Source organism: Grampus griseus (genome assembly GCF_964374135.1).
Source record: "Grampus griseus genome assembly, chromosome: 4".
Lineage (NCBI taxonomy): Eukaryota > Metazoa > Chordata > Mammalia > Artiodactyla > Delphinidae > Grampus > Grampus griseus.
In genome coordinates this window covers 16873270-16894844 of record NC_138997.1, presented here as the reverse complement: position 1 = coordinate 16894844, position 21575 = coordinate 16873270, and the positions used below count along the sequence as shown (strand labels likewise).

The 21575-nt window shown below is 40.3% G+C and overlaps 1 protein-coding gene across 2 annotated transcripts in view; it reads right to left on the bottom strand.

The window, feature by feature from the left end:
* The window catches only part of METAP1 (methionyl aminopeptidase 1), a 66738-nt gene extending 50648 nt beyond the window's left edge, over positions 1 to 16090 (bottom strand). For both annotated transcript variants that reach the window (XM_082653354.1, XM_082653355.1), the window contains exon 1: positions 15932 to 16090. In XM_082653354.1, the coding sequence (XP_082509480.1) occupies positions 15932 to 16045 (114 nt within the window). In that variant the 5' untranslated portion in view covers positions 16046 to 16090. The remainder of the gene's footprint in view (positions 1 to 15931) is intronic.
* Between the last annotated feature and the right edge of the window lie 5485 nt (positions 16091 to 21575).

Sequence of the window (21575 nt, the reverse complement as noted above, 5' to 3'; positions counted from 1 at the left end):
ACAGAGTTTTCACTTTATAAACTTCTGTTTTAAATTTATGCAAAGATCATGTACTGCTTTTTATACCGAAAATACAAATGAAGGTATTTACATTTTGAAAAAATATACTCAATGGAACAGCAAGGTCTCTACCCTTCTAACAATCATTTTATTTCCTTATATTTCTGTACTGAGACTCTTTACCACCGTAAAGCTAATCTACCTGCCATAACACACGTCTCAGCTTGCTCCTGCTTCCATAAACATATCCTTCCCCTGGAGAGAATGTCCTCTCCTTTGCACTGATACACACCCTTTCATTTACTTTTTTTTTTTCTTTCAGTTTATCCAAATTCAGTTTTTTTTTCTTTTATATCTTTATTGGAGTATAATTGCTTTACAATGCTGTGTTACTTTCTCCTGTAGAACAAAGTGAATCAGCTGTACATATACATATATCCCCATATCTCCTCCCTCTTGCACCATCCTCCCACCCTCCCTATCTTCCACCTCTAGGTGGTCACAAAGCACCGAGCTGATCTCCCTGTGCTATGCAGCTGCTTCCCACGAGCTATTTTATATGTGGTAGTGTATATATGTCAATACTACCCTCTTGCTGCATCCCAGCTTCCCCATCCCATACCATCTCAAGTCCATTCTCTACGCCTGCGTCTTTATTCCTGTCCGGCCCCTAGGTACATCAGAACCATTTTCTTTTGAATTCCATATATATGTATCAGCATATGGTAATTGCTTTTCTCTGACTTACTTCCCTCTGCATGACTGACAGACTCTAGGTTCATCTACCTCAGTTCAAATAACACAATTCCGTTTCATTTTATGGCTGAGTAATATTCCATTGTATATATGTGCCACATCTTCTTTATCCATTCATCTGTCAATGGACACTTAGGTTGCTTCCATGTCCTGGCTATTGTAAATAGTGCTGCAATGAACACTGTGGTACATGTCACTTTCTGAATTATGGTTTTCTTAGGGTATATGCCCAGTAGTGGGATTGCTGGGTCATATGGTACTACTATTTTCAGTTTGTTAAGGAACCTCCATACTGTTCTCCACAGTGTCTGTATCAATTTACATTCCCACCAACAGTGCAAGAGAGTTCCCTTTTCTCCACACCCTCTTCAGCATTTATTGTTTCTAGATTTTTTGATGATGACCATTCTAACCGGTGTGAGGTGATACCTCATTGTGGTTTTGACTTGCATTTCTCTAATGATTACTGATGTTGAGCATCCTTTCATGTGTTTGTTGGCAATCTGTATATCTTCATTGGAGAAAAGTCTATTTAGGTCTTCCACACATTTTTGGATTGGGTTGTTTTTTCGATACTGAGCTGTCTGAGCTACTTGTAAATTTTAGAGATTAATCCTTTGTCAGTTGCTTCATTTGCAAATATTTTCTCTCATTCTGAGGGTTGTCTTTTCGTCTTGTTTATGGTCTCTTTGCTGTGCAAAAGCTTTTAAGTTTTATTAGGTCCCATTTGTTTATTTTTGATCTTATTTCCATTTCTCTAGGAGGTGGGTCAAAAAGGATCTTGCTGTGATTTATGTCATAGAATGTTCTGCCTATGTTTTCCTCTAAGAGTTTTATAGTGTCTGGCCTTAAGTTTAGGTCTTTAATCCATTTTGAGTTTATTTTTGTGTATGGTGTTAGGAAGTGTCCTAATTTCAGTCTTTTATATATAGTTGTCCAGTTTTCCCAGCACCACTTATTGAAGAGGCTGTCTTTTCGCCATCGTATGTTCTTGCCTCCTTTGTCAAAGATAAGGTGACCATATGTGAGTGGGTTTACCTCTAGGCTTTCTATCCTGTTTCATTGATCTACATTTCTGTTTTTGTGCAGGTACCATACTGTCTTGATTACTGTAGCTCTGTAGTATAGTCTAAAGTCAGTGAGCCTGATTCCTCCAGCTCCGTTTTTCATTCTCAAGATTGCTTAGGCTATTCAGGGTCTTTTCTGTTTCCACACAAACTGTACAATTTTTTGTTCTAGTTCTGTGAAAAATGCCAGTGGTAGTTTGATAGGGATTGCATTGAATCTGTAGATTGCTTTGGGTAGTAGAGTCATTTTCACAATGTTGAGTCTTCCAATTCCAAGAACATGGCATATCTTTACATCTGTTCATATCATCTTTGATTTCTTTCATCAGTGTCTTATAGTTTTCTGCATACAGGTCTTTTGTCTCCTTAGGTTGGTTTATTCCTAGGTTGGTTTATTTTATTCCATTTGTTGCAATGGTAAATGGGAGTTTCCTTAATTTCTATTTCAGCCTTTTGCTGTTAGTAATAGGAATGCAAGGGATTTCTGTGCTACTTTACCAAATTCATTGACGAGCTCTAGTAGTTTTCTGGTAGCATCTTTAGGATTCTCTACGTATAGTATCATGTCAGCTGCAAACAGTGACAGTTTTACTTCTTGTTTTCTGATTTGTATTCCTTTTATTTCTTTTTCTTCTCTGATTGCTGTGGCTAAAACTTCCAAAACTATTTTGAATAATGGTGAGAATGGGAAACCTTGTCTTGTTCCTGATCTTACAGGAAACGGTTTAAGTTTTTCACCATTGAAAATGATGTTGGCTGTGGGTTTTTCTTATATGGCCTTTATTATGTTGAGGTAGGTTTCCTCTATGCCCACTTTCTGGAGAGTTTTTATCATAAATGGGTGTTGAATTTTATCAAAAGCTTTTTCTGCATCTATTGAAATTATCATATGGTTTTTATCCTTCAATTTTTTATTATGGTTTTTCACATTGATTGATTTGGTATATTGAAGAATCCTTGCATTCCTGGGATAAACCCCACTTGATCATGGTGTATGATCCTTTTAATGTGTTGTTGGATTCTTTTTGCTACTGTTTTGTTGAGGATTTCTGTATCTATATTCATCAGTGATATTGGCCTGTAGTTTTCATCTTTGTAACAACTTTGTCTGGTTTTGGTATCAAGGTGATGGTCGCCTTGTAGAATGACTTTGGGAGTGTTCCTCCCTCTGCTATATTTTGGAAGAGTTTGAGAACAACAGGGGTTAGCTCTTCTCTAAATGTTGATAGAATTCACTTGTGAAGCCATCCAGTCCTGGGCTTTTGTTTGTTGGAAGATTTTTAATCACAGTTTCAATTACAGTGCTTGTAACTGGTCTGTTCACATTTTCTATTTCTTCCTGGTTCAGTCTTGGAAGGTTGTGCTTTTCTAAGAATTTGTCCATTTCTTCCAGGTTGTCCATTTTATTGGCATATAGTTCTTGTAGTACTCTCTCATGATCCTTTGTATTTCTGCAGTGTCAGTTGTTACCTCTCCTTTTTCATTTCTAATTCTGTAGATTTGAGTCTTCTCCCTTTTTTTCTTGATGAGTCTAACGGTTTATCAATTTTCTTCAACTCACAAAGAACAAGCTTTTGGTTTTATTGATCTTTGCTATTGTTTCCTTCATTTCTTTTTCATTTATTTCTGATCTGATCTTTATGATTTCTTTCCTTCTGCCAACTTTGGGTTTTTCTTGTTCTTCTTTCTCTAATTGCTTCAGGTGTAAGGTTAGGTTGTTTATTTGAGATTTTTCTTGTTTCTTGTGGTGGGATTGTATTGCTATAACCTTCCATCTTAGAACTGCTTTTACTGCATGCCATAAGCTTTCGGTCATTGTGTTTTCATTGTCATCTGTTTCTAGGTATTTTTTAATTTCCTCTTTGGTTTCTTCAGTAATCTCTTGGTTATTTAGTAGTGTATTGTTTAGCTTCCGTATGTTTGTATTTTTTACAGATTTTTTTCCTGTAATTGATATCTAGCCTCATAACGTTGTGGTCAGAAAAGATACTTGATACGATTTCAATTTTCTTAAATTTACCAAGGCTGATTTGTGACCCAAGATATGATCTATCCTGGAGTATGTTCCATGTGTACTTGAGAAAAAAGTGTATTCTGTTGTTTTTGGATGGAATGTCCTGTAAATATCAATTAAGTCCATCTTCGTTAATGTATCATTTAAAGCTGGTGTTTCCACATTTATTTTCATTTTGGATGATCTCTGTCCATTGGTGAAAGTGGGGTGTTAAAGTCCCCTACTATTATTGTGTTCCTGTGAATGTCCCCTTTTATGGCTGTTAGTATTTGAGTTATGTATTGAGGTGCTCCTATGTTGGGGCGTGAATATTTACAATTGTTGTATTTTCTTCTTGGATTGATCCCTTGATCATTATGTAGTGTCCTCTGTCTCTTTTAATAGTCTTTATTTTAAAGGCTATTTTGTCTGATATGAGTATTGCTACTCAGCTTTTTTTTGATTTCCATTTGCATGGAATATCTTTTTCCATCCCCTCACTTTCAGTCTGTATGTGTCCCTAGGTCTGAAGTGGGTCTCTTGTAGACAGCATATATACGGGTCTTGTTTTTGTATCCATTCAGTCAGTCTGTGTCTTTTGGTTGGAGCTTTTAATCCATTCACATTTAAGGTAATTATCGATATGTGTGTTCCTATTACCATTTTCTTAATTGTTTTGGTTTTGGTTTTGTAGGTCTTTTCCTTCTCTTGTGTTTCCTGCCTAGAGAAGTTCCTTTAGCATTTGTTGTAAAGCTAGTTTGGTGGTGCTGAATTCTCTTAGCTTTTGCTTGTCTGAAAAGCTTTTGATTTCTCCGTCAAATCTGAGTGAGATCCTTGCTGGGTAGAGTAATTTTGGTTGTAGGATTTTCTCTTTCATCACTTTAACTATATCCTGCCACTCCCTTCTGGCCTACAGAGTTTCTGCTGAAAAATCAGCTGATAACCTTGTGGGGATCCTTTGTATGTTGTTACTTTTCCCTGCTGCTTTTAATACTTTTTCTTTGAATTTAATTTTTGTTAGTTTGATTAATATGTGTCTTGATGTGTTTCTCCTATGGTTTATCCTGTATGGGACTCTATGCGCTTCCTGGACTTGGGTGACTATTTCCTTTCCCATGTTAGGGAAGTTTTCGACTATAATCTCTTCAAATATCTTCTCAGACCCTTTCTTTTTCTCTTCTTCTTCTGGGACCCCTATAATTTGAATATTGGTGCATTTAGTGTTGTCCCAGAGGTCTCTGAGATTTTCTTCAATTTTTTTTCATTCTTTTTTCTTTATTCTGCTCCTCGGCAGTTATTTCCACCATTTTGTCTTCCAGCTCATTTATTCGTTCTTCTGCCTCAGTTATTCTGTTATTGATTCCTTCTACTGTATTTTTCATTTCAGTTATTGTTGTTCATCTCTGTTTGTTTGTTCTTTAGTTCTTCTAGGTCCTTGTTAAATGTTTCTTGTATTTTCTCCATTCTTTTTCCAAGATTTTGGATCATCTTTACTATCATTACTCTGAATTCTTTTTCAGGTAGACTATTTCCTCTTCATTTCTTTGGTCTGTTGGGTTTTTACCTTGTTCCATCACCTGCTGCGTATTTCTCTGTCTTCTCATTTTTTTTAATTTACTGTGTTTGGGGTCTCCTTTTTGTAGGCTGCAGGTTCATAGTTCCTATTATTTCTGGTGTCTGCCCCAGTGGGTGAAGTTGGCTTCCTGGTTAGGGGGACTGGTGCCTGTGTTCTGGTAGATGGGGCTGGATTTTGTCCCTCTGGTGCTCAGGGACACATCAGGTGGTGTGTTTTGGGGTGTCTGTAAACTAAGTATGACTTTAGGCAGCCTCTCTACTAATGGATGGGGTTGTGTTCCCATCTTGCTAGTTGTTTGGCATGGGTCATCCAGCACTAGAGCTTTCTGGCTGTTGGGTGGAGGTGGGTCTTAGTGTTGAGACAGAGATCTTTGGGAGAGCTCTCGCTGATTAATACTACATGGGGCTGGGAGGCCTCTGGTCGTCCAACATCCTGGACTCAGCTCTCCCACCTTGGAAGGTCAGGCCCGAAACCCAGCCTGAGCACCAAGACCCTGCAAGCCACATGGCTCGGAAGAAAAGGAGGAGAAAAAATAAATAAAAAAACAAACAGGGCTTCCCTGGTGGCGCAGTGGTTAAGAATCCACCTGACAATGCAGGGGACATGGGTTTGAGCCCTCGTCCAGGAAGCTACCACATGCCACGGAGCAACTAAGCCCATGCGCCACAACTACTGAGCCTGAGCTCTAGAGCCCGCGAGCCACAACTACTGAAGCCTGCGTGCCGAGAGCCCGTGCTCCACAACGAGAAGCCACCGCAGTGAGAAGCCACGCACCACAACGAAGAGTAGCCCCCGCTCACTGCAACTAAAGAAAGCCCATGCACAGCAATGAAGACCCAATGCAGCCAAAACTAAATAAATAAATAAATTTATTTATTAAAAAAAACAAAACTGAACAGAGCCTCAAAACAAATGGTAAAAGCAGACAAAATCACACAAAGAAACATACACACACACACTCAAAAAAAGAGGAGAAAGAAAAAAAAAAGGAAAAGAGCAACCAAGCATATAAACAAATCCACCAATGATAACAAGCACTTAAAACTAAACTAAGATAAAACCAAAACCAAAAATAGACATAAAACCAGAAACAAATTAGACACAGAAAGCAAACCCCAAGTCTACAGCTGCTCCCCAAAGTCCACCGCCTTCTTTTGGGAGCATTCATTGTCTATTCAGGTATTCCACATACACAGGGTTTACCAAGCCAATTGCGGGCATTTAGTCCACTGCTCCTGAGGCTACACAGAGAAATTTCCCTTTCTATTCTTTGTTTGCACAGCTCCTGGGGTTCCGCTTTGGTTTTGGTCCCTGAGGGCGTGTTGGCTGCCCTCAGGCATCTGTTTCCTGCCCGATAGGAGGGGGTTAAAGCAGTGGCTGATTAGAGCTCTCTTGCTCACTCAGGCCGAGGAGAGGGAGGGGTACTTCACAGATGGAATGCGGGGCATGTCTGTGGCAGCAAAGGCCAGAGTGACACTGCAACAGCCTGAGGTGCACCATGTGTTCTCCTGGGGAAGTTGTCCCTGGATCACGGGACCCTGGCAGTGGTGTGCTGCACAGGCTCCCAGGAGGGTGAGGGTAGTGACCTGCACTTGCAAACAGGATACTTGGTGGCAGCAGTAGCGGTCCGTGCCCGCCTCTGGGGTCCAAGATGATAGCTGCAGCTCGTGCCCATCTCTGGAGCTCACTTAGGTGGTGCTCTGTCACCTGTGGGAACACACAGCAGGAAGCCCCTCTCCTCGTGCACTCCAAGACAATGGTCTTTTGCCTCTTTGGCAGCTCCAGACTTTTTCCCAGACTCCATCCCTGCTAGCTGTGGTGCACTAGCCCCCTTCAGGCTGTGTTCATGCAGCCAACCCCAGTCCTCTCCCTGGGGTCTGACCACTGAAGCCTGAGCCTCAGCTCCCAGCCCCTCCCCCCACGTTGCACTCGTAGGTGCAACACAGGAGCACCTCAATATATAAAGCAAGTTTTAGAATACTTGCAGTGATTTCATTTATAAAAATCTCAAAAACACCAAAACTAAACAATGTATTATCTAAGGAATCAAACATGAAAAGCAAATGAATGATAAACACAAAATTCAGAATAGGGAGTTCCACTTGGGTGAGAGACACGTAAGAGCCTTCTGGTTTTACTTGCTTTACTAATAATGTTCTTTTTAATAACTTAGGTGGTTAAGTATAGAGGCATTTACTATATCACGTTTCTTTAGATCCTATGGATGACTTACTGTTAGTTTTTTATTCTATTCAACATCTAATAAAAACAAATGAGTAAAAAAAAAAAAAAAACTTATAGATCCTGACTTTAAGGTACTTAAAAACCTCAATTCAAAAGCAACACTAAATCACATAACTGCATTTATATTTTTCTCCACATATTAGTAGTGAACAATGCAGAGTTATCAGTATTCAAATAGTTAAACCCATCACTAGCACCAATTAGTGAAACAATCAGTAAGAAAATTAATCCCCATTCAGAGGGAAAAAAAAAAAAAAGCCATGTCATGTCTAAAACCTAATGGTACTTACATTTACCTATTTTACTAAATGATTTTGAGCTCATAGCTTGATCAATAAAGCAGGATAACCTTCAGAATCTGATGCAAAGGGCTGCCCTTTTTTACCTTTTATCAAGGCAGAACCAATAAATACAAGTTCAAAATATAGAAAAGTCTCTGTTGCCTCCCACTATATGATGATAAGGAAACTGCTAAAGTCACAAAATTTCACTTATACCCAAACCACTCTTTAGAGGCCTGAGCCTATGACCCAGATAAATGTCACACTAGCCAACTCCAGCTGACAGGGATTTTAGGAATGCTTTCCAACAGACATGGCACAGCTCTGGTGTATCAGGAAGAAGTCCCCACTGAACTTAGCTATAAAACAGATAGGTTACTAGAGACAAAAACAGGAAAGAACTTTTTTTTTTTTTTAATGGTAAGAAGACTTTAACATGAGATCTACCCTCTTAACAATTGTTAAGTGTCGATAATAATTTACATTGGGACCTCCCTGGCAGTCCAGTGGTTAAGGCTCCACACTTCCAATGCAGGGGGCACGTGTTCAATCCCTGGTCGGAGAACTAAGATCCCACATGCCGCAGGGCACAGCCAAAAAATTTATATATATATAATTTACATTGTTGTGGGTACAATGGTAAAGAGCAGATCTCTAGAGTTTATCCATCTTACTTGACTGAAATTTTATGCCTATTAATTAGTAACTCCCCATTTCCCCCTTCACCCAACCCCTGGCAACCACTCTTTGAGTGTCTGATTTTGACTATTTCAGGTACCTTTTGTAAGTGGAATCACACAGTATTTGTCTTTCTGTGACTGACTTATTTTATTCTGCACAATGTCCTCCAGATGCATCCATGTTGTGGCACATTGCAAAATTCCCTTCTTTGTTAAAATTGAATAGTATTCTGCGCTTCCCTGGTGGCGCAGTGGTTGAGAGTCCGCCTGCCCTGGTCCGGGAAGATCCCACATGCCATGGAGCGGCTAGGCCCGTGAGCCATGGCCGCTGAGCCTGCGCATCTGGAGCCTGTGATCCGCAACAGGAGAGGCCACAACAGTGAGAAGCCCGCGTAAAGCAAAAAAAAAAAAAAAAAAATTGAATAGTATTCTGTTATATATTATACCACATTTTGTTTATTTGTTCATCCATCCATGGATATGTAGGTTGTTTCCACAACTTAGCTATTGTGAATGGTGCACAAAGGGAAAACTCATTTGCAATGAATAACTGAGGGGAATTTTCAGAGGGCCCCCTTTCCTAGGTTCAACTATAGCTGCTAAATACACACATTGCGAAAGGCAGGCCTAGCTTACAGGGTGTGTTGAATTGTTCTTTATTCAAAGCCAGATCCGAGATTGATATCAATCAAAGAAAAAAAAGATTTATAATTGTTGAGCTGCCCAAGCATGAATAAGCAAATGCTTCATGTTAAAACTGTGAGGTCAAGAGAGGTTCAGGATCAAGCAGAAAGGATAATTATATTTATATTTGGTTACATTAAAACTTTAATATGGAGAGAATCCCAATGGTTGCTCTATAGAGTATTCCTGCCTATATTACATCAACTAAATGGATTTGCTATTAATACCAAAGACAATTCCTCATTTATAGAGAAGGAGCTACCATGCTAAAGCTCCTCCCTCCTGTCTAGAGCTGGGTATGTGTTTAGCAATGGGCTTATGTGTCTGTCATCCCCACCAAATTATTAAGACCAAACTAAAAATGTTGTAAGTGTGCCAAATCTGAAACAGACTCACCCCCCCAAAAAAAAAAAAAAGTGACTAAAACTTCTACCACAAGCTATATCAATAGTATAAGATCACATCTACTTCCAATAGCCCTTCAATCTCTAAAACAGTAACTCAGAGTTAAAGATTTGTTCAACTTTTTACTATCTACCAACCAAATGATGCTTGGTTTTCACAAGTTCTACTGGAATAAAAGTATAATTCATGACAAGCATTTATAATACAAACATGTCAATAAAAGGAGATCTCCATTCACCACCAGAAGTTTCTCAAACTAGTAACAATCCATTGACTACACTGTGAGAACTACTAGCAGCTTGGGGTGCTTCAATCCTTGGTTCCTGGGTTCCTGTACCAGTCCTACTATTATCCTATACTCCCGAGTAAATCAAAATGATTTAAATTTCACAAGAACATTTATTGAAGAGCAGTTAAACAGTAGCCAAAAAAATTGAAAAGAAAGTAAATTCAACCATAAGTGAGTAAATAAAGGACGGTACACCGATCACGTTGTATATTAGTCCAGCCACTACAAAGGATAATGTAAATGTAGCTATTACAGACATTCCCAATGTATTAGTTAAGACGTAAAAGTAAGCAAATTCCCTAAGATTATGCATATTATGGTACCATTCTGACAAAAACACAAGTATATGCACATAAATGTATATAAGAATATATAAATGTGTTTGTAAGAATACTCATCAAAAAACTCACAGAAATAATCACTGGGTAACGTTTCACCTGCATTTTCTAATTTTTTCTACAGCAAAAGTTATTTTTGTTTAAAAAAAAATCACAACCTCTCCAGACCTTCATCCTATTCATTTTTTAATAAGAAGCTAAGACAGTTGTACCCAAACACCAATCTTACAACAATATCTAGGCATAGTGTGAGGTAATGTGAGGAATTTAAAGAAAATCCCTAGAAATAAAAAGTATAATATGGTAATACCTCCAAGGAGGATGAAGATGAGTTCCAGAAACACTCGCATTCTCAGGAACTTTGTTACCAAAGGAGAAAGCGTCTTAGAGGGCAGGTCTGCATTTCAAAGATGCTACATGTTGGAAGGTCAATTCCTTCCTCACTTTCCAACTCCAACATACAAGATGCCCACCCACTTACTTTCTTACTGAAGACCCAATCAGTCACCTTACATCACCAGTTTCTTTGAAAGAACCTATTGCAAGAATTTGTTCAAAATGTTCATGACAAACGATGCTTCTCCATTTCATAGAATATGTTTATTTACTGCTTATATTTTTATTTTTTTAAATACATCTTTATTGGAGTATAATTGCTTCACAATGCTGGGTTAGTTTCTGTTGTACAACAAAGTGAATCAGCCATATGCATACATATATCCCCATATCTCCTCCCTCTTGAGCCTCCCTCCCACACTCCCTATCCCACCCCTCTAGGTGGTCGCAAAGCAAAGAGCTGATCTCCCTGTGCTATGCTGCTGCTTCCCACTAGCTACCTATTTTACATTTGGTGGTGTATATATGTCAATGCTACTCTCACTTTCCCCCAGCTTCCCCCTCTCCCCACACCGTGTCAAGTCCATTCTCTGTCTACATCTTTATTCCTGCCCTGCCCCTAGGTTCATCAGTACCATTTCTATCTTTTTTTAGATTCCATATATATGCGTTAGCATATGGTATTTGTTTTTCTCTTTCTGACTTACTTCACTCTGTATGACAGTCTCTAGGTCCATCCACCTCACTACAAATAAATCAGTTCATTACTTTTTATGGCTGAGTAATATTCCATTGTATACATGTGCCACATCTTCTTTATCCATTCATCTGTCGATGGACACTTAGGTTGCTTCCATGTCCTGGCTATTGTAAATAGAGCTGCAATGAACATTTTGGTACATGTCTCTTTTTGAATTGTGGTTTTTCTCAGGGTATATGCCCAGTAGTGGGATTGCTGGGTCATATGGTAGATCTGTTTTTGGTTTTTTAAGGAACCTCCATACTGTTCTCCATAGTGGTTGTATCAATTTACATTCCCACCAAGAGTGCAGCATTCCACTACACCCTTTCCAGGATTTACTGTTTCTAGATTTTTTGATAATGGCCATTCTGACCAGTGTGAGCTGATACCTCATTGTAGTTTTGATTTGCATTTCTCTAATAATTAGTGATGTTGAGCATCTTTTCATGTGCCTCTTGGCCATCTGTATGTCTTCTTTGGTGAAATGTCTATTTAGGTCTTCTGCCCATTTTTTGATTGGGTTGTTTGTTTGTTTTTTATATATTGAGCTCCATGAGCAGTTTGTATATTTTGGAGATTAATCCTTTGTCTGATGTTTCATTTGCAAGTATTTTCTCCATTCTGAGGGTTGTCTGAGGGTTGTCTTTTGAGGGTTGTCTGAGGATTGTCTTTTAGTCTTGCTTATGGTTTCTGAGGGTTGTCTTTTAGTCTTGCTTATGGTTTCCTTTGCTACGCAAAAGCTTTTAAGTTTAATTAGGGCCCATTTGTTTATTTTTGTTTTCATTACTCTAGGAGTCCTTAAACATTTTTAAACCTTCCTTATATCTGACTGTAATAGTATTAGACATAAGGCTATGTGTGTAATAAAACTATTTACTGAACACTGTGTGAGGCACTTCGCATGCTCTTATTCACCTTCACCTCAGCTCCATAAAGAGGGTGTACCATTAGTCCTCTCATAAAATAGGAGATGACTTACCCAAGGACATGGTCTCAAAAATTTTAAACCCAGGTCAGACTCCAAACCCAGGCAGGCTCCTTCCACTTATACTATACTACCTTTTAAGTTCTTATGCCTTATGAAGGACTGCAAATCACTCAGGTCCTTCTCAGCAGATCCTTCAACTAAGGACAAGATAGCATCTGCCCTGGGGTGTTCACTAAGGGCTTGATTGCTCTTTGCTTTTCCTTCTCAGGCCCAATGACCTTTCTTCTTTCATTTAATGAACTGAGTGCCTACTGTGTACAAGGCACTTAAAAGAAATACAAAAATGAGTACAGCACAGCCTCCATCCTCAAAAAACTCTTACAAACTGTTAGGGACTACAAGTAAACTACTAAACTACTATTAAAATTGGTCAACTACTATTGAATAAGATAGATACATCTATAAAGAAATACCATCAAACATCAGGAATTCCTGAAAAGCTCGATTTCAAGTAAAACGGGTTTTACTCATTAAAGGACCAAAACTTTTCTTAAAATTAAGCATCCTAAATAAAAATATTTCTATCTTCTTAAGCATAAACTCAGTATAACAATAAAAAGAGCTAACACTGATGAAATGCACTGCTATGCTAAGTGTTTTACATACACTTAGTATTTAGTCTTTAGTATTTAGTACCAACCCTGATGTTGGTACTATTCATAGACCCATTTTAAAAGGCTATAACAAAAAACAAAGATTATCTACCTAAAGCACACAGCTAGTAAGTAATGGAGCTGTGATTCAAATGCAGTAGTCTACCTCTTTATTCTGCCTTTTGATACAATGACTCAAGCATTTATTGACCACCTATTGCATAGAGCATTGTGTTGAGAAATGAGGATAGGGAACTGAACAAGATAGCTTCTTCATGACTTCACCTTCTGATTAAAAGACAGATAAACAAGAACAAAAATGAAATAATTACAGATTGTATAAAATGTTATAAAGGGAATAAGGTGGTGTGACAGGGTAACCGGGAAAGGCTTACTTCTGTTACGGCTCTTGTAGTTTTGTTCGGTTTGTTCCCAAAGACAAGCTGGCCAGATAGCCAGGCTGGGGACCAGAGGAGCAAGGAGAAGAAAAAAGACAGACCACTGCTAGTGAAAATGATCAGAGAAGTGGCACGAAGCCCTAGTTTCATCACAAATGTGGAAACTGGCTTAGGAAAAGTTAATGATTGATCAAGGTCTCAAGCTGGGACTGAAAGAATAGCTGTGATTTCTGAAGACAGGTGCCCTGACTACGGGGCTAGAATCCTGCAAGCAATGGTAACTCTATTTGTTATAGGTGGCGGTAAGCATAGTCAGACTGTGCTATGCTAGGGGAGAAATAACTTCTGTACAAAAGGTTTTCTTCCTTTGATTTGTGTGTGTGTGTGTGTGTGTGTGTGTGTGTGTGTGTGTGTGTGTGTGGGTGTGGGTGTTTATTTGCAAGGTGGGAAACTACAGCAGGGAAATGAACTAAGAGAAACGGGTGAGAAATTTTTAAAACTGACTAAAGGAGGTAGTAACAGAAATGAAGAAAGAGACAGCTTTGAGCACCATTCAGGATATATTTGACTACAGGTATAACAATGGGACTAGAAATATACCTGCAGAATCCAACATGAAATACCTACTGTACTGAATAAACCCTGCATGTTTTCACAAATGTGTTGGCATTTTTCCATAAACCCCAATGAGCCAATGTTCTTTCTATTGAATAAAACCATGCCTAAGAGAATATCACCCATCCCTGATGAATATGGCTTCATAGTATCTTTTTAAAATCCCAGCAGGTAAGTCTGTGTACATATTAATTCATTTAACATTACCAAATGCCAACTAAATTTAAGCACAACATAAACCACATTAGTCTACTCATGCGGTACACAATTTCCAAAGATAAACTACTGTTTTTTTGTTTTAAGTCCAGGTCCCACACAGGCCTCAACAAATTATAGAATTTGAAAATTATTTTAAAGAAACAAAAGGACTCAGACCACTTTTAGCATGTTGAGTAGTCCCAATGCTATTTTTAAAATGAGCAACACTTCTCCATGTGCAACTTTTTCCAAATGATACTAACAAGGTCAAGGATCATATCCTATCTGAAAACAACACCTGTACAACATAGCTAGGATCTCTTACAACCGCTTATCTACAAGTGCTGGACCTTAAGGATTTTATTTATACGTTAATTTTACATACATCTTTATGTTTACACAGTTTATATTTGAAATATTTATATTATTGCTCTTATATATTTGTTTTCCTTCTATTCGTTTATATTTTTACATATAACAGTGCTACAGTGTACTGACGACCTTTAAAAAGAACCTCCTTAGGTTTTACCAAGATTTCACATTCATTGGATAATTTGGGCCTCAGAACAACCTTGTGAAATATGCAAGTAAAAGTATCATCTTCCCCTCTGCACAGAGGTGCTCAGCAAGATTAAGTAACTGGACTAATTCAAGATCTCACCGTCAACGGCAAGGCCAGGGCCCTGACCGTGCCTTCAGACTCTTTGTTCATGCTCTCCTCCTCGCGGGACACTACCGATTTAGTACCTGAATATTCACGTGCCTTTCTTCAACAAATCCGGACTGTAACTAAAAGCCGTACCAATGCCGCCGGGCCAATACTCCGGGCGTCTAAATGCAGCCGGAACACTAGTGCTCTTCAGTAAACATAAACACCAGCACACGTTGCAGTCCGGACCCCATTCAGTGCTGGCTTTGCTCCACCGCACAAAACTTGTATTTTAATACACTACGGCTTTAAAGCATAACTCTTAATGGAACTGTCTTTTTCACTCAGTGGTAAATTCAGTAAATCAGGGGTGACTCATACTGTTAACTTATGGTTTTGTAAATTAATAATTTTGGATGCCAAAGGAAAAGAATGAATTACACAGATCCCTCTCCATCCCCAATCCCAAAGTTGCCGAAGTGTCAATGCGCAGCAGTAAAACCTACGGACAGAGGTGGGTGGGGCTGGTATACCTCCTCTCTGCGACCCCCACCGTCCCAGGTAACTCACTCTTCAAAGGCCAGCGGGTCTCTTCCGACCCCCAATCCCGTAGGGACCAGAGCGACTATCCGGCCCCGCAGCCCCCAGCGACCAAGATCAGAGCCCTGCCGGGAGCTGCAGCTGTGACGACTCGCACAGCTGGGGCTGCCGCCTTCCCCCAGCGTCCCCACCTGTCCCGGGTAGCCCGCACACCTGGCAGCCCCAGCCCGGGCAGAGGATGCGCGGTGAGAACCGGCCCCTCAACGCGGGGCCCCAGCGCGGCCGAGCGACTCAGGGCAAGTCCGCTTCCGCCCCCAGCCCACATGGCCGCGGCCGCCCGCGCCAGTACCCAGCGTGCGCCCCGCGCGGCCAGGATCCGGTGGGGCCCCAGATCCCCCGGAGGAGAGAGGAGGCGGCGGCGCTTCAGACTGTGGGGAGGAGGAAGCGCGGCCGGCGCGACCGCGGGGGTAAGAGGAGGAGCATGTCCCGACCGGCGGCGAGGTCAGGCGGAGAGGGGAGGGGGGGGCGGCGGCGGCGCCGCTGGGGAGCGGGAGTCTACCTGCGAGCAGAAGTACGAGCCCTGTATCCCCAGCTTGATGCAGGTGGGACACTGGAGCTTGGCCTCACTGCTGCAACCGTCCGTCTCGCACACACGCGTCTCCACGGCCGCCATGCTGGCTGGCTGATGGAGGAGCACCTCACCGAGGAAGAGGGGGAGGAGGGAAGGAGGAACTGCTGGGCAGAAGGAGGGCAGGGGTGGGGAGAGAGGCCGAGCCGGGGGAGGAGCTCGGCCCGCCAGGCCTGGGCGCGGGAGGAGGAAGAGCACCGGGCCTGCCCAGACCACGCTGCGCGCCCCGCCCCCGCCCCGCGCGCGCAGCTGGAGCCCCGCCCCGCGGCCTTAGCCCCGCCCCGGCCCGAGGCCCCAGCCTTTTCGCGGCCCGCGTGCACGTGGGGGCCGTAAGGGTACCTGGCAGGGCGTTCGGCCCCTCCGTGCTGTCCTGCTTGTAGCCGCGCCCAGCGCGACCTCCTGGCGCCCGGCGGAGAAGGCCCGGTGCGACCAACTGGGAGAGGCCCTCTCAGTTCCTAGAGAGAGCTCCCCAGTCGTCCCTTACTGACTGGATCCCAGGGTCTTGAACGTCTCCCGTACTCTCAGGTGGTTGGAAAGGGCGCTCCATTCCTCTGTGTTGGTCCACCCGGCAACTCCTTGGAAAAGGAAAGTAATTCCCTTTTTAAAGTTCTGTTTCTCGCGGATAGTGTCTGATCTGAGGCCTGAGGACCACCGCTCATTCACAAAACAAGGAGCCAGGGAACTGTCAATGGAGAGGTGGGCTGGGACTTGAGTCTGGCTTCCCTTGTGCCGGATTTTTTTTCACAACACCGCCCCTCCATTCACAATGTACAGTGCTACTGATGGTAACACAACTACTAGGTAGTCAATACAAACCGTAGTTTTTTGTATTATCCCAGCTGATAGTTTAAGAGGTAAATAGGGGAAAATTGTGTTGATCATGAAATGTCAGAGTTGATAGGAGCTTTAGAGTTCATCTAATACAAACCTCTTGCCTAAATCTCTTCAACTGCATCCCAGATCTGCCATTTTCTAATTTGTGCTTGAATACCTCCTGTCACCAGGGAAGAGAGAGGAACTGGTATTTTTTTTTTCTGATAAATTTTTTAAATAATTTTTATTGAAGTTTAGTTGCTTTACAATGTTTTGTTCGTTTCACCTGTACCGTAAAATGAATCAGTTATATGTATACATATATCCACTCTTTTTTAGATTTCCTTCCCATTTAGGAAGTATTTATTGATCATCAACTTGTTAGCGCAAGTTCGTGTACCCAACGCACAGTGAGGGCAAACACCAAAACGTGGGCGTTTGGAGCAGAGAAAGGTTTATTGCAGGGCCACAAAGGAGACAGGTGACTCATTGCTCTAAAAAAAAAACCCAAACTCCTTAAAGGGTTTCAGCAAAGCAATTTTTTAAAAGCCAGGTTGGGGGGCGGGGGTGGGGGAGGAGTTACAAGGTATGTGATCAGCTCACGCACAATTCTCTGATTGGCTGAAGGTGCAGGCAACAGGGAGGTGTCACAGGGATTAACATTATCAGTCCTTAGGCTATGGGGAGGTCTGGGGCTATGTGCTCATGGTCATCAAGTAGTTAATACCTTCCTTTCAGTGGGGGGTTTTCACATCTGTAAAACAACTATGGAAATGTGCATGAAATGCTGTTATCTAGGTACTTCAGAGAGGAACTAAAGAAGAGAATATGAGAAAAGGCCTGTCCCAGGAAGGCCCCATAGGGTCCTGCTCCATTACAAACTAAGTGCTGTGAACTTTGTGTTATCTAATCCATATTTTTTAAAAACTTTCCATATTTGATAGATGAGAAAAGCTCTTTTTTTTTATTTTCTTTTTTTTTTTTTTTCTTGGCTGTGTTGGGTCTTCGTTGCTGTGCGCAGGCTTTCTCTAGTTGCGGTGAGCGGGCTTCTCATTGTCGTGGCTTCTCTTGTTGCAGAGCACGGGCTCTAGGCGTGTGGGCTTCAGTAGTTGTGGCACGTGGGCTCAGTAGTTGTAGCTCGTGGGCTCTAGAGTGCAGGCTCAGTACTTGTGACACACGGGCTTAGTTGCTCCGCGGCATGTGGGATCTTCCCAGACCAGGGCTCGAACCCGTGTCCCCTGCATTGGCAGGCGGATTCTTAATCAGTGCGCCACCAAGAAAGCCCTCTTATTTAATTTTTAATTGCTTTGTTTTGTTATATAAGCAATAAAATAAATAATGTAATAAAATCAAATAATAAATTTTAAAATTTATATACACATGAGCAAAAAAGAAATCAAGCACCAAATATATGTATATATGTATATGTATGTGTATATGATATGTGTATATGCACATATAGTACATATATATAGAATATTGTAAACGAAAACTGGACCGTACTATGCAGAGTATTTAGTTACCTGTTTTGTTCAAGTTGTGAACTTCCTTTATTGCCATCAGATATACTTTATTCCAGGGAATTCCCTGCTGGTCCAGTGCTTAGGACTCCACACTTCCACTGCAGGGGTCACGGTTTGATCCCTGGTTGGGGAACTAAGACCGCATATGCTGTGCAGTGCAACCAAAAAAAAAATATATATATATATATGTACTTTTTGCACATAATTTTAATGTCTGCATAATATTCCATTGTATAATTTACTGAGCCAAATTAACTAATCATAGACATTTAGGTTATTTTTAATTGTTATGGATTATAAACAAGGCTTCTGTGAGTACGTTTTTAGTTCAAACTTTACATAAATCCTTACTTAGGATATAGTCTTAAAAGTGGAATTGCTGCATCAAAGGATTGTCACTGTTGTTTATTCTTTTTTATATAGTTTGCCAAATTTTTCCTCAGAAAATGTGTAAAAATTTACACTCTGGTCAGAACTGCATTAGAGATCTTATTTCCTTAGACCTTACTAGTACTAGGTATTATCTATTTTTAATGTTTTTCATTTTGATAAATATGTAAATCTATTTGTTTTTAGATTATAGTAAGGCCGAACATTTTTCTATGATTATAGCACTTCCATTTCTTCTTTTATGTGTTTTGCTTTTGTTAAAATTTCTTTTTTGCAGAACAATACTAAACAAAGAGTCAACTTGGCCACGGTACCATCGCCTAAACACATCAGTGTTTCATCTGTCCTAGTTACCTTCAATCCTTACTCGCTTGCCTATTAAATGTTTACATATTTGCAGTCATTGATGGAATATTTTGCTCTGCATTTTCACATAGCACTATGCCATGGATTACTCTTAGATTTAGAGAAACAGTAAGTCCCATTCCTCTTCTACACAATAGCTCTTTATGTATTTGGTACTATCATGTCTTATGGTTTCTCAGTTCTTACAATATTCCCTTGTATTTTATAGTATGTTTATTTTATTTTATTTTACATCTTTATTGGAGTATAATTGCTTTACAATGGTGTGTTAGTTTCTGCTTTACAAAAAAGTGAATCAGTTATACATATACATATGTTCCCATATCTCTTCCCTCTTGCGTCTCCCTCCCTCCCACCATCCCTATCCCACCCCTCCAGGCGGTCACAAAGCACCGAGCTGATCTCCCTGTGCTATGCGGCTGCTTCCCACTAGCTATCTATCTTACATTTAGTAGTGTATATATGTCCATGCCTCTCTCGCGCTTTGTCACAGCTTACCCTTCCCCCTCCCCATATCCTCAAGTCCATTCTCTAGTAAGTCTGTGTCTTTATTCCTGTCTTACCCCTAGGTTCTTCATGACATTTTTTTTCTTAAATTCCATATATATGTGTTAGCATACGGTATTTGTCTTTCTCTTTCTGACTTACTTCACTCTGTATGACAGACTCTAGGTCTATCCACCTCATTACAAATAGCTTAATTTCGTTTCTTTTTATGGCTGAGTAATATTCCATTGTATATATGTGCCACATCTTCTTTATCAATTCATCCGATGATGGACACTTCGATTGTTTCCATCTCTGGGCTATTGTAAATAGAGCTGCAATGAACATTTTGGTACATGACTCTTTCTGAATTATGGTTTTCTCAGGGTATATGCCCAGTGGTGGGATTGCTGGGTCATATGGTAGTTCTATTTGTAGATTTTTAAGCATCCTCCATACTGTTCTCCATAGTGGCTGTACCAATTCACATTCCCACCAGCAGTGCAAGAGAGTTCCCTTTTCTCCACACCCTCTCCAGCATTTATTGTTTTTAGATTTTTTGATGATGGCCATTCTGACTGGTGTGAGATGATATCTCAATGTAGCTTTGATTTGCATTTCTCTAATGATTAATGATGTTGAGCATTCTTTGATGTGTTTGTTGGCAGTCTGTATATCTTCTTTGGAGAAATGTCTATTTAGGTCTTCTGCCCATTTTTGGATTGGGTTGGTTTTTTTTTTTGTTATTGAGCTGCATGAGCTGCTTGTAAATTTTGGAGATTAATCCTTTGTCAGTTGCTTCATTTGCAAATATTTTCTCCCATTCTGAGGGTTGTCTTTCGGTATTGTTTATGGTTTCCTTTTCTATGCAAAAGCTTTGAAGTTTCATTAGGTCCCATTTGTTTATTTTTGTTTCTTTTTCCATTTCTCTAGGAGGTGGGTCAAAAACGATCTTGCTGTCATTTATGTCATAGAATGTTCTGCCTATGTTTTCCTCTAAGAGTTTGATAGTTTCTGGCTTTACATTTAGGTCTTTAATCCATTTTGAGCTTATTTTTGTGTATGGTGTTAGGGAGGGATCTAATCTTATACTTTTACATGTAGCTGTCCAGTTTTCCCAGCACCACTTATTGAAGAGGCTGTCATTTCTCCACTTTACATTCTTGTTTCCTTTATCAAAGATAAGGTGACCATATGTGCGTGGGTTTATCTCTGGTCTTTCTATCCTGTTCCATTGATCTATATTTCTGTTTTTGTGCCAGTACCATATTCTCTTGATTACTGTAGCTTTGTAGTATAGTCTGAAGTCAGGGAGCCTGATTCCTTCACCTCCGTTTTTCGTTCTCAAGATTGCTTTGGCTAATCGGGGTCTTTTGTGTTTCCATACAAATTGTGAAATTTTTTGTTCTAGTTCTGTGAAAAATGCCAGTGGTAGTTTGATAGGGATTGCATTCAATCTGTAGATTGCTTTGGGTAGTAGAGTCATTTTCACAATGTTGATTCTTCCAATCCAAGAACATGGTATATCTCTCCATCTATTTGTATCATCTTTAATTTCTCTCATCAGTGTCTTATAATTTTCTGCATACAGGTCTTTTGTCTCCTTAGGTAGGTTTATTCCTAGATATTTTATTCTTTTTGTTGCAATGGTAAATGGGAGTGTTTTCTTGATTTCACTTTCAGATTTTTCATCATTAGTGTATAGAAATGCCAGAGATTTCTATGCATTAATTTTGTATCCTGCTACTTTACCAAATTCATTGATTAGCTCTAGTAGTTGTCTGGTAGCATCTTCAGGATTCTCTATGTAGAGTATCATGTCATTTGCAAACAGTGACAGCTTTGCTTCTTCTTTTCTGATTTAGATTCCTTTTATTTCTTTTTCTTCTCTGATTGCTGTGGCTAAAACATCCAAAACTATATTGAATAAGAGTGATGAGAGTGGGCAACCTTGTCTTGTTCCTGATCTTAGTGGAAATGCTTTCAGTTTTTCACCA